The sequence below is a fragment of the Hippocampus comes genome, unplaced genomic scaffold (genome assembly GCF_001891065.2).
Source record: "Hippocampus comes isolate QL1 unplaced genomic scaffold, H_comes_QL1_v1.1 scaffold136, whole genome shotgun sequence".
Classification (NCBI taxonomy): domain Eukaryota; kingdom Metazoa; phylum Chordata; class Actinopteri; order Syngnathiformes; family Syngnathidae; genus Hippocampus; species Hippocampus comes.
The window spans coordinates 1171229-1183712 of NW_017805840.1; the positions used below are offsets into that span (position 1 = coordinate 1171229).

Sequence of the window (12484 nt, forward strand, 5' to 3'; positions counted from 1 at the left end):
TATATATATATATATATATATATGAAATCGCGAGAGAGAGATTAATTTAATGTTTGTTTTCCTCCAGTGTATATGTACCAAAAAAAAAAAAAAATTGAAGTACCACCATCAGTCAAACCTCATCTTCTGATGCCTTGCTCCCTATTCAGTTTCGTCTTAAACCACAACTCAACATCACTCTCTGAACAATCGGTGGACCATCCCAAATCCTTTAAGGGCTGACCCCCCCATTTATGACAACTAATCCTGAACCCTAACTTGTCACCTTGCTTGTAGTTTTGTCTTTAGGGTACACATCGAAACATGACAATAATGCATAAAATTGATGTTGCATGAAACTGGGCGGCCCACCGAAACGTTTCCAGTTGTTGATAGTGGGTGAAAAGTGTTCCATAGTTCTTCATCCTTATGGTATTTTGGCTGAGCAAAATGTATTCGGAGACATGGGAATTGTTTAATTCGTGGGGGCAACGGCAGAGCGTCTCTCTTTAAAAGTCCTTGAAAGGTGAAAATATGTCTTGTAAATTTGACACACCACCCCGAAAAGTGTGACTGTCTCAACATCCCCTGCCAATTTTTTTTAAATCACCTAATATATGAGATGAGGCTTCCAAAAACATTTTGACACCCGAATGCACTGAAACCACGCCCCAATCAACTGTTAGCTGTCAATCAAATACCACTACTTGTTCTGGAAAAATGGATGCTACTTGACAAAGAATATTTCCTTTGCCGACATATAACTACATGTCCGCTTAAATCCTCCTGGCGGCTGGAATATATCTTAATGGGTTATTACAGGGCTTTTCCAGGAAGCAACTACGAGGCGCTCTGAAGCAGAATCTTGGGGCAGAAACCGATGACGCCAATCCAATTTGGGTTTTCCCCCCCCCGATTCGTTTTGATTGTTCGCAAGTTAATGATCATTGGACCAGTTGGCCAGAACCTTCCTGCTGATATGTAATATCTGTCAGTTGAGATATTTAAAAATATATAATTTGCTCTTGCGTAGTTCGAAGCATAAATCCATTTTAATAAATTGATTTTACCCCCGACGACCCCTTTGTGTGAAACTGGAGGTGAGCAAGGACAAGTTTGGCATCAATATCTAAAAATGGTGACCCTGGAATGGCGCTCGCCTCCCGAAATGACTGAATTCACACATCGTGATAAAAATAATAACAATGACACCAATCATTTACACCCGACTCTTGCATGATGCACGATATTTTTTTTCTCGCCTGTTTGGAGTTCTCCTTCAAGGCCTTCGAGTGGCAGTTTACCCCTGTTTTTGTCTAAGGGACGAATTTCTATCCGAATATTTGCTGCCCAAGTGACTGTACAAGGGTTTTTCTAGCCAAGGGATTCTTTTCTTAAAAAAAAAAAAAAAAGTACTACACACACATTTAGTCACCTTAATAGCTTGTGAGAACCAAACGATGTTGAAAATTTCTCGATGTATTTTGTCTCTTCACTGGCATGGCGCTGAAGGTTTATACACTGTAAAAAGTTGCGCTTATTGACGGAGGCTGCCACTTTTTGTGTCACTTCGACTGTTGGCTTTCGGGTGCTGGCTTCACGTGGTCGGATTTGCTGAAACGCTTGCCCAATCTGTTTGAACGCACGAATGAAACGCTCGTAGTTGCGAATTCGTCGGTGTTTGCATCCAAATTAGGTCGCTAGCCTTTTGTCTTTGAACGGGGAACGAAGCTGATTTATGCGATTTGTTGTGTGACATTTCTACAAGCCCAAATAGGCTTGGACAAACGCTCTGCCGGAGAAAATGTTGCATTCGAGGCAACTGGGAATTTGGGTAATTCTCATTAATTTGGCCTCGGCACTTACTGTACGAACAAAAGGATGAACATAACCAACAGATTTGTGCTTTTTCTTTGGCTTTTTGGATTGTCAAAGAACGGTACGAGTCTGGAAAAAATGACAATGATGAATTAAAAGCGTCACTTCCTATTGTACTACAGTATGTAATTTGGGAATACGTCGTGACCATGGACGTGATGAAACATGAAAAATGAACCCGAGCAATGTGTTTGGCTTTTTCTTTGAATAACTTAATGATGGCCAAGAAGAAATCATCAACAAATCATGCCAATCTTCGTAAAACACTAAATGGACCCGATGCTTAGTCGTCTGTGTCTCAAAAATAAAGTTCCCAGCAAGTTTCCCAGTGTTCTCGAATGCAACGTTAGCCCAAGCTAGCAGTGATGCTAACGGAGCAGAAGCGGACACTTTTTTTTTTCAATGAAGGAAAAAGATTTGCACTGACTTTGTGGCTTCTGTGAAACGGCTACTGCTAAAATGTTTTTTTTTTGTTTGTTTTGCTAATGTTGCTGACGATGTAAACAACCACCTTGTACCTAATGTTAAAAAAAAAAGAAAAGCAACTACATAATGACCTCCTGGTGAACTTCGTGACTGATTGAGCAATGGATAAATGGACAGACAGGAACGGCAACAGGGACGACGGCGTGAAATGATGCCAAACAAGAAGCGGAGGAGTGGGGGCGGGAGGGTGAAGTTACAGCCATATTTCGTCGATTTGTGAGTCAGCGAGCATATGCGTGTCTTATCTGTCCTCGATTGCTTTGGTCTTTTTCATTAGCAGAAAGCGGAACGCGAGGCAGCGACCAGTTTGTCTATCTTCATCTATCTCCCATGTTTTTCGGGAATGTCAACGTGCTTACTTGTGGACACGGTGCATGAATGCTAATGTGTGTGTGTACATAGTAGAGTTATAGAGAATCGTATTCCATGATCCAATTAAAAAAAAAAAAACTTACAAAAAAAAAAAAGGTCCGAATGCTGTACAGATTCAGGATTTCTTTTCATGTTCTTTCTTTGAACTGTTTTGGGAGCAAATTGCACATTACAACAAAGGAGTATTAAGGCCACATTAAGAAAAAAGATTACGCACAAGATAGTTGTGTATTTTCAGGAATTAAGATGCATGTTCTGGAGGGGTTGGATATTATCAAGATAAAAAGAAAGAATCTAAAAATGCCACCTTTAACCCTTTCGTGCACCCTGTAACCTGATAACTTGATAAACTGTCCACTGTAGTAACCGCTGTCCCTGAAATTTTGAAAAAAAATCTACATTTTTAACATGCACATTTGTATTTTTTTTCTTGACAATATTATCCTAACAACAGGATTGTCAAAGTAATTTTTCACACTTAATTAAAAAAAAAACAAATGTTTTTGCAAGAAAAAATGTTTTTTGTTGTTTTCCAAAAAACTTGCAAATGTGACTTTGGCAGCTATGCTGGTGGGCTAATAACAGAGATAGACTATGAGCTCAAAAATGTCTGACTCCAAAAAATATACAATATGAATCTTCAAAAAATGACAATGTCTCAAACATGGGATTTTTTTTTTATCCATTATTAAACATACCACTTAAAACCTACAAAAAAAAACCCAACCTAAATCTAAAACTTCAATCTCCAAAGTATGCTCTGTAAAAAAAAAAAAAAAATCATGTAACTACTGTATATGACTTAACCCTTGAAAATATTACTTTAATCTGTAAAATCCTAAATTTTTATCTCCAAAATGTATTTGAAATTATACTTGGTTTGTAAAATTAGTCCTTATTTCATGTTGGGGATCAAAAGTTGGATATTTTCGCGCTTACGTCGCTAACACGATGAGAACAAAATTTTCTTGTTCTCAAAATCGATAATCTTGCAAATGTGCGAATCCTGAAATTGACTTTGTATCTTGAACTTTTTAATCATATCTGACTTCACTTTTCATAAAATGAAAACTTTTCTTTCATAATTGTACACATTTATTCTCATACAACTATGATTTGAATCTTGAAAATAGACAAAGCTTTTTTCTTCACTGCTTTTTTGTTGTTGTTTTGTTTTTTGATCATTTCAATGTGGTCCTAATACTCTTATCATACATTTCAGCTTTTTTTTTTCTGAAAGAAAAACGGAGGCGAAAAAGGCAATATCTGCTATTGTTGTCGGAGAACGACGGCTTATACTTAAAGCTTATTTTGGCATGAAAGAAATACTATTGTGTATATACTGTACAGTGTTATTAGAAAATAAGCGCAGGTGGCCATCATCGCTACCCCTTAAGAGAAATATTTATTGGGGGGGTGGGACAAGGGGGGGGGGCATTATTGCAGTCAAGAATGACATACAGTAGAGTTTATTGCCTTTTTGGGGACGTTGCTTGTTTTTTTTCACCTTTCTTTAAATTCCACACGGGGCATTTCAGACGGGCTTTTTTTCCTCCGTGATTTACGTTGGTCGACCTTCACGATTGGCTCCACCGACTCGCTGTCATTCCCATCATGCTTTGCTCCATCCACTTTTATCCCACAGGGTGCAGTTTGCCAATTGTAATCATGTTTTGGGAAAATAGGGATTTTTTTTTTTTTTTTTGCCCTCGGTCCTCTTTGTGCGTCAAGGTGTTTTGGCTTTGTGTTGAATGATTCTTAATCTTATTTGTCGGAGACCAACGGGGGAAGTTATTTGTGTGTGCGAGGTGTGCGCATGCGTGCGTTCATGCGCCTGTGTGTGTTGCCACTAACTGTGACTGCTCTCCATGGTACTTCTGATGAAAAATCCAATAAAATAAAGTTTGGGATACCCTGTTTCAGAGACACCACGACTTCAGTATTTCACTATTGTATGTGTGCGCGCGTGTGTGTGTGTGTGTGTGTGTGTGTGTGAGAGAGAGAGAGCCTTTCGGCTTGTAAATATCCCTATTCTTGTAAAATTACCACATCATTCTCGAACGTAATCTTAAAAATACACAACTTGATTCTTGAGAGATTTTGGCTTGAATTTTGAAATGACTTTTTTTTAAAGCAACTTTTTCACACCAAATTTTTACTAATCTTGAAAATGTGAATATTTACCTCCAAAATAGACATTATTCTCATGAATTTACTACCAAATAAATACATATCAATATTGTAAACGTAATTCATTTAAATATACAAAGCTTAAAAATATACAGCCTTTTATCTTGAGAATACAACCTTGTTATTTTCTTCTGAGCAATACAGGTAGGTATATTATCGGTATGAATTTTTCTCATCAAATTATGAGCGCACGCAAAAATATACAACTTTTGATTCAAAAATATACAACGTTTGATCTCAAATTATTTAAAGATTTTAAAACTAGTAACAATTTACAAGTGCAGTCCTGAAAATTGACAAAGTAGAAATTATAACTTTAAAAAAAATAATAATAATGGAAGAACTTTTCTTGAAAAACTCCACTTTGCTCACAAAAGTATACAACTTTATATATATATATATATATATATATATACACACACATCCAAGCCTGCCGATGTTCATCCGTTGTACGGGCGAGCGTGTTCCTTCTTTTTGTGCTTAGCAACCATTGACCACAATGCTAATTAACCGTCTTGTCTTTTTGATTTGGCGGACAGCGGCTTATTAATTCTGTTCGTGCAGACGTGTAATAAAGCAGCATTGTCTCCGCTCGCTTTGCATGGCTCGTCGGACTGTGATGATGAGGATGAGGAAGATGATGATGATGATAATAATAATAATAGTGGAGTGGTTCTTCTGTCTGCCGCTATTGTTTTCGCGTTCATGGACACGGTGTCCTCGGCGTGGAAAAAGACGCTTGTCAACGAATAGCCTTTGTGTTGATTCCGTGGTGATAATGTTGTTTGTCACAGTTCACTTTTATCGTACCGTCGATCTTCAAGGATCGTCTCCGTCCGAATAAACACCTCCGCTCAAATGTACGCCTCTGCCAAATCGATGCGGTTTTCAAAATGAGAGTCAATTCATCGAGCAAACCAACTAATGAGAACCGGCTCAATAACAAACCGAATCAGTCAGTCGTACCTGAAATAAAACACGTCGGCACGGTCTTATGGCCGTGCACCAAGGACAATACACAAAGAAAACGCCTCCACCCAAATCTCAGGAAAAAAAAAACAAAAAACATACGTACAAATGTTAGAACAAAATAAAACATCATCCTATAGTCAAACTAATGGCACATTGTCATGGTCTCACGGCATTATCATTATTGGTGCAGGAAAAGGTTAAAGCAACAACATGATTTTTTAATGACCTGTAAATAGCGCTATCACGACACAAACACTCACAGATTGCTGATTTTTATTTTTTTTTTCCCTCTGTTTTGCAGGAGCTCGGTGACTCTTCAACGGCCAGTTCCTCCATACACTTTGGTGACTCCTGCTCTACGTGGAGGTAAGAAGAAGACAAAATTAGCCGATGTGTCACGGCTGTCTAGACGTGAAATCTGGCTCACAACACACTTCCTCGTCTCTCGAGTCCATTTTTATTCTGGCCTGAGAACGGGGCTAGAATCACAATACGTGCCAGACTTGTGAGCAGACTTTTTTAATAGACCCCCCCCCCCCCACACACACACACACAGACCTCCAGTCTACGGAGAGATGCTCCACATGTCAATTTGATGTGGCTTTCTGGCAGGTATAACCCCTCTCCGCTATTTTAGAGGAGAAGAGGTCAGCAATGAAGAGCTTCACGAATAGTCATTAAAGATTTTTGTAATGTTTAACCTTCTGAAGCAAGGCATTATATATTGGTAATGCCACAAATTTCTCAATTTAATTTGAGGCGTGCCGCAGGGCTCTGTTTTCCGCCCCCTCCCCCTTTCATTGTCATTGAAGGACATGACTTCATTTGAAGACTGCGTCATCCATTGTGTTTTGTGAAGTTGTTGACATTTTTATGAGTCATAAGTGAAGCTGTCTTGGGAAGTGACGGTGCCTTGGACTCGCTAGTTAAAGACAAAAACTCACTAGCATTCTATGACTTTGGATACAGCGCGTCACCGTTCATGGACATCCAATTGTTTGTTTAGATGTCTGGGCCCAGGATGACGAGGATGACTAATGTCTTGAAATTTGTAGCTTGTGAAAATATATCTGCCGTTAATTGAGCTAAGGGACAAGTTACAAGCAACTTAGAACAGTAGTCCCCTGGCTGAGATGGTAGATTATCCGAATCCGCTAATATTTGGCGCAAAATTGATGCGGCCACCAAAGATTTGTGTATGTGAGGCGTGATTACAAACGCAAATACTGTGTCCAACCTGGTTTAAACATCGTCAGACAGATGAAGTGTTTGTATGTGGCCATGTACAAGCAGCTGTTTTTCACAGAACCAAACACACACACACACATTCACAAGCAGATTAGAATGAAATGTCAGGCAAATACCAGAGCCTGAACTCTGCCCTGCATCCAGCGTGTGTGTTGCTCTTGCACATAAATGATGGCATTTGAAGCATTTTAGATGATTACATGTGATGAAACACAAAAAAGCGCTGAGGTGAAAAAAAAAAAGGAGAATGTTAACTTTTCACCGTTTGAACGAACCGTGTGTTGGCTCTGATTGATTGTCCCTTCCGAGTCTGTTTCAAAGTGACTGCAAGTTAATTCCGCTTAAGTGAAATGAGTTTAGCCAGCGGGCTTCTGAATCAATTGCCAAGTCTCGGACCTCGCTCGCCTCTGACACTTTCACCACAATTGGGAAGACACACTCATTTCTAGTAGTGCGAGAGTCACGGTTAAAATGAAACACCCCCCCGCCCCACTCCTATTTAATTTAGTCAGTAATGATTACTCTGCTTCAAAGTTGCTCAGGCAAATTTTGAACAAACTATACATCCGATAGCTCCGATAACATGCTACTTTTGATCATCTTGGTAGGTATGGGATTGTACAGGTGTCAATTTTAGCTTGAGTATTTTCAATAGACCAAAATACACTCTCTCTGTCTCTCTCTCCCTCCCCTCTCTCCCTTTATCTCTCTTCCCCCTCTCTCTATCTCCCCTCCTTCTTTCTCTTACCTCTCTCTCTCTCTCTCTCTCTCTCTTCACCCTCCCTCTCGACCCCAATCCCCCCTCCTTGTCTCTCTTACCTCCATCCTCTCTCTCTCTCTCTCTCTCTCTCTCTCTCTCTCTCTCTCTCTCTCTCTCCCCCCTCTCTCTCCGCCCTCGAGCCATCGACTTGGCTACTGCATTTCACTTCTTACATGCTACATCCTAACTTCCAATTCAACATCTCTCTCCTACTTTCTATTCCCTTCCTCGATTACTCTCTCCCTCTATCTGTCTCTCCCCTCTCTCTATCTCCCCTCCTTCTCTCTCTCTTACCTCTCTCCCACTCTCTCTCTCTGTCTGTCTCTCTCTCCCTCCCTCCTCCCTCTCTTCCCCCCTCTCTCTCTATCGCCCCTACTCTCTCTCACTTCCATCCTCTCTCTCTCTCTCTCTCTCTCTCTCTGTCCCATCACTCTCTCTCTCCCCCCTCTCTCCCTCTTTCTCTCCCCCCTCTCTCCCTCTATCTCTCTCTCCCCCCTCTCTCTACATGTTTAGAATTGCAATCCTAAATCTGCATATGCTTCTACATCCATCACACATGTCGCATGCATAACCTGTGCACATGAATAACCTATGGATAACCTTGGGATTTGAATATAGTTTGCATTGACTGCATTGTAATGGGTGGCACTGGTCAGCACATATGCCTCATGCTATTTAATTCTGGGCTCCAGCCTTCCTGTGTGGCGTTTGCATGTTCTCCCCATGCCAGCTTGGGTTTTCTCTGGGTACTCAAGTTTCCAAAAACATGCATGGTAGGTTAATGGAACACTCGAAATTGTTCCAAAGTGTGATTGCGAGCGTGAATGGTTGTTCGTCTATGTGCGCCCTGCGATTGACCTGGCAACCAGTTCAGTGTACCCCACCACGACCACTTAGCACTAGTGCCGTTTGTTTTGTTCCTACCAAATCATCCTTCGAGCCATCGACTTGGCTACTGCATTTCACTTCCTACATGCTACATCCTAACTTCCAATTCACCATCTCTCTCCTACTTTCTATTCCCTTCCTCGATTAATCTAATGCGTACTCCCTATCGCCTTCATCAACCACCCTTTCTATCAATTTCCTTGTCTCTCTCTCCCGTACCGTGTCTTTCTCCTACATTAACAACTTTGTTCTCTGCTGAGAGGCCCGTGGGCGGTGGTGCGAACCCTTGTCGAGTTCGAGCGGCGCTTTTCGCCTCGTTGCCGCGGCGACGCTCCCGCAACAACCACCACCTGAGAAGAAAAGAAACAGCCGTCCATCTCCATCTATGTTTAACAGTGTGAAAGTCTGTAATCTGCCAGGCCCGCACGGAAATGAGGACGAAGAGAGTAATCACGGCAATCAGGCGGAAATTGAAGCCGTGAGGTGTGACTCATTGGTGGAGTGCTGAGCCATCGGGGGCCCCACTTGTCCTGTACAGCAAGCCGTCATTTGCCACCTTCGGATGCGTCCTAACATCCTGTGACTCCCTCCTCATCTTCCACTTGGACACGCGCTCACATAAATCGACACGCGCACCTGATTTGACAGCGGAAGCCGCGTCTGCATGTTTCAAACTGACGCTCGATGTAACCGCCGCCCGTGAATGTCACACGGCGTGTCACGTTGCCTTCACGCGGATACAGTTAACGTCGCTATTAGAGGCGATAGGGATTGAGAAGGCGACAATTGGGTTGTCGAGATACGGTTGTGCGCAGTGTATATTTACATTTGACGTTATTTTTTTCCAAAATGCCATGTTGTTCAAATAACGGCCCTCTGGCCACAACATTAGGTACACCTTCCCATATGAATTATGTAAATGTGGAACTGCACGGCATCAAACCGACAGTGGTCAACCCTCAATGTATGCTGTACCCAACTGTCCTCACATGGACTTTCTCAAAAATCCTGTACAGTAATCCCTCGCAAGATAAAACGGTTCATCTTTCACAGCTTCGTTGTTTATAATGACTTCGGAGTTTTTCAAGGTATGAACCGTCGGTTGCTTGATTTTTTTTTTCTTCTTTGACCCTTCTTGTTGTGGTTTGCTGTCAAATTAAGACACCAAACAAAGATGACATGTTCCGTATCGAAACAAACCACGTTCATTTATTTGATGAAAAGCCACTAGCTTGATGCTCACACACAGTGCAAAACACCATAGGCAGGCTAACAAAGCTAGCATCAATATTGCAGTAACTATTCATTTCAGTGGGGAAAGATGATTTAGACACGAGTAGTTGGACAAATTGAACTCTCAACTTTGTAAACATGGCAAAAAAACTAATTATTATTAATATTATTATTATTATTGGTTTTTTTTGTTTGTTTGTTTTTTTTACATACTGTGTGTCTCCACAATACTCAACTTCAACTCTTCATCACTGTTTTGGTTCATTTTGTCCGTCTCGTCCTGTATTTTAACCGTGTGTCCTTCACATCGTCCCGTCTCTTTGTCTGTCCCAGTCAGGCACCCCGGCGGTCCGGTTCTCAACACTCTCAGCTTGTCACTGGCCTTGGCGAAGTAGTTCTTTAGCGTCTCCACGGGACCGTCTTCGGAGAACAGCTTTTCCACGTACGCCTGGGCGTACTGATCCGAGGTGATCGTCTCCAGGTTGAGTGAGGACAATGAAGCTGCAACGTGAAGGTCAGCAAATGATGTTTAAGTGCTGTGAAAGCCCACTTGTTTGTTTGATGACTAAAAGGGCTGCAGAGGAAAATGACTTCAAAACTAAAAGTGCAGTTGCGCTTCCAAGAAATGCTTGTTGATAAATTCAGTGGAAGTGAAGTTTGGTGGAGGACTTTTGTGAACCAGAAAATAACATGTTTTTATTTTTGCAATAACATGTCATGTCTCCTGCCACAGACTAGTCGAAAAGTGAATTCAGCAAAGTTCCCCAGGCTGGAAAATGTGTTGCATCAGAACCTTGCAGTGAGTTCGTTTTTTTTTTTTTTTTTTTTTTTAATTTATTAATAAATAAAACATTACGAAATCACATGTACATGAATTCACAGCCAACAAGCTCCAAAAATTGAGCACAGGTGCATTATTTTGCCACTGATTACCCTTGAGCGGTTCCCACTGCTTAATTGGAGTTCATCTGTGGGAAATTCAGTTGATTGGACATGATTTGGAAAGGCACAGCTGACAATGCGTGTTGAGACACGAAACAAGCATGAAGTCACCTGTGAAATATTTGCTGGTCTGGTGTGTCAATGGCTGAGCAGAAATATTTACATAGTAAGCGTGCAATTTTATTGGTTTTTTTTTTCATTAGACATTTTTCATAATTAGTATTATAGGTCATTATTTCTATTTAATGTTATGGTTTTTATATTTTGTAAATTATATATAGTATTTAGAGATTTTCATGGTACTTACAGTCCAGTCAAAGTACATTTTTGCCTTATGGCATGTATCTATAATTTATTTAAATTAGTTGTCTAACCCTAATTTATTATTATTATTATTATTATTATTATTATTATTGGACAATAATCCTATTTTATGAAAACAATACTTCCGCATCATTTAATAATGAGCACACCAATTTGTCGAGCGATTCAGTACTTTGTGCTATTTCATTTTTTGACCATGTAAATATTTATTATAATAAGAGCAAAATATTTTACTGCAAAAAAATGTATGCAAAATCAGAAAAAAAAAAATCATCCCTCTATCCATCCATGATCCCAGCTGTGTTCAGGCAGATGCAAGTTACTTACTAGTAAATTGTCATTAATTTCCCCCAATTGGCTGCACAACACATTTTCCCCTTAATACCAACGCTACTGTAAAATGTATCCTTACAAGTGGTTCAGAGGAGCAAACATTACCTATCTCAGCCTCCAGGGCGGCAAGAGCAACGGAGACGCTCTTTCCCATCTCCCGATCGCTCACCATCAGCCCCGTCATGGATCCTTCGTCCTGCAGCTCACACGACAACGCAGGCTGGCCTCCTCGTCATTTCACCACACACACCGTATTGCGCTTATAACATCTGCAAAAGGCATGACAGGAAAAATTCCACAGTCCGGTCGTTCTCAATTCTGTCCCCACCAAGTAACATATCTTGTATTGTTCGAAGATGCTGGAGCCTATCGCGGCTGACTTCGGGCAGATGGCAGACTACACCTTGAAATGGTCGCCACTCACTCGCCGGGCACATGTAGAGACAAACGACCATTCACACAAGTCCGGCGAGTGCACCACTACACCCGAGCTTTTTTCATACAATTGCAGACGCTTCCCCTCCCCTTTAAAGGCAAGCCGGACACTTTGTATTCAGAGCTCATCCCGCAGAAGACGGCACTTAGCAACTTCTGTATTTATTTATTTATTTTTTTTACGAGTCATTTATTCGCAGTCGGACAGCACAGTCGCCAGTGTTTGTTTTTAATGTGCACGCGGACTTCACACTGTGACTCGTCAAAAACACTAAATGAAACAATATGTAGATTGGGATAAATAATAGTGCACCCGTCTCCAAAGAGCTGAATATTTTTGTATTTTTGTCCTCTGGTTGTGTGTCAATTCGATGATAAACAGACATAATGTTAAGTGTCGTTAAAGCAAAAAAAAAAAAAAAAACCACCCCTATTTTTACACCC

The 12484-nt window shown here is 40.8% G+C and overlaps 2 protein-coding genes across 5 annotated transcripts in view; one reads left to right on the forward strand and one right to left on the reverse strand.

Moving 5' to 3' along the window:
- The window catches only part of slc8a1b (solute carrier family 8 member 1b), a 94550-nt gene extending 91635 nt beyond the window's left edge, over positions 1-2915 (forward strand). For all 4 annotated transcript variants that reach the window (XM_019888127.1, XM_019888126.1, XM_019888125.1 and 1 more), the window contains one exon: positions 1-2915. This exon is cut by the window's left edge and continues 1125 nt beyond it. The gene's annotated coding sequence lies outside the window, so the exon portion shown is untranslated.
- Positions 2916-9981: 7066 nt separating this feature from the next.
- LOC109526663 (uncharacterized) overlaps positions 9982-12484 on the reverse strand; it is a 27946-nt gene continuing 25443 nt past the window's right edge. The window contains exons 5-6 of the mRNA XM_019888088.1: positions 11711-11874; positions 9982-10507 (exon numbers count right to left, since the gene is read on the reverse strand). Coding sequence (XP_019743647.1) covers positions 11838-11874 — 37 coding nt within the window. The 3' untranslated portion in view covers positions 9982-10507; positions 11711-11837. The remainder of the gene's footprint in view (positions 10508-11710; positions 11875-12484) is intronic.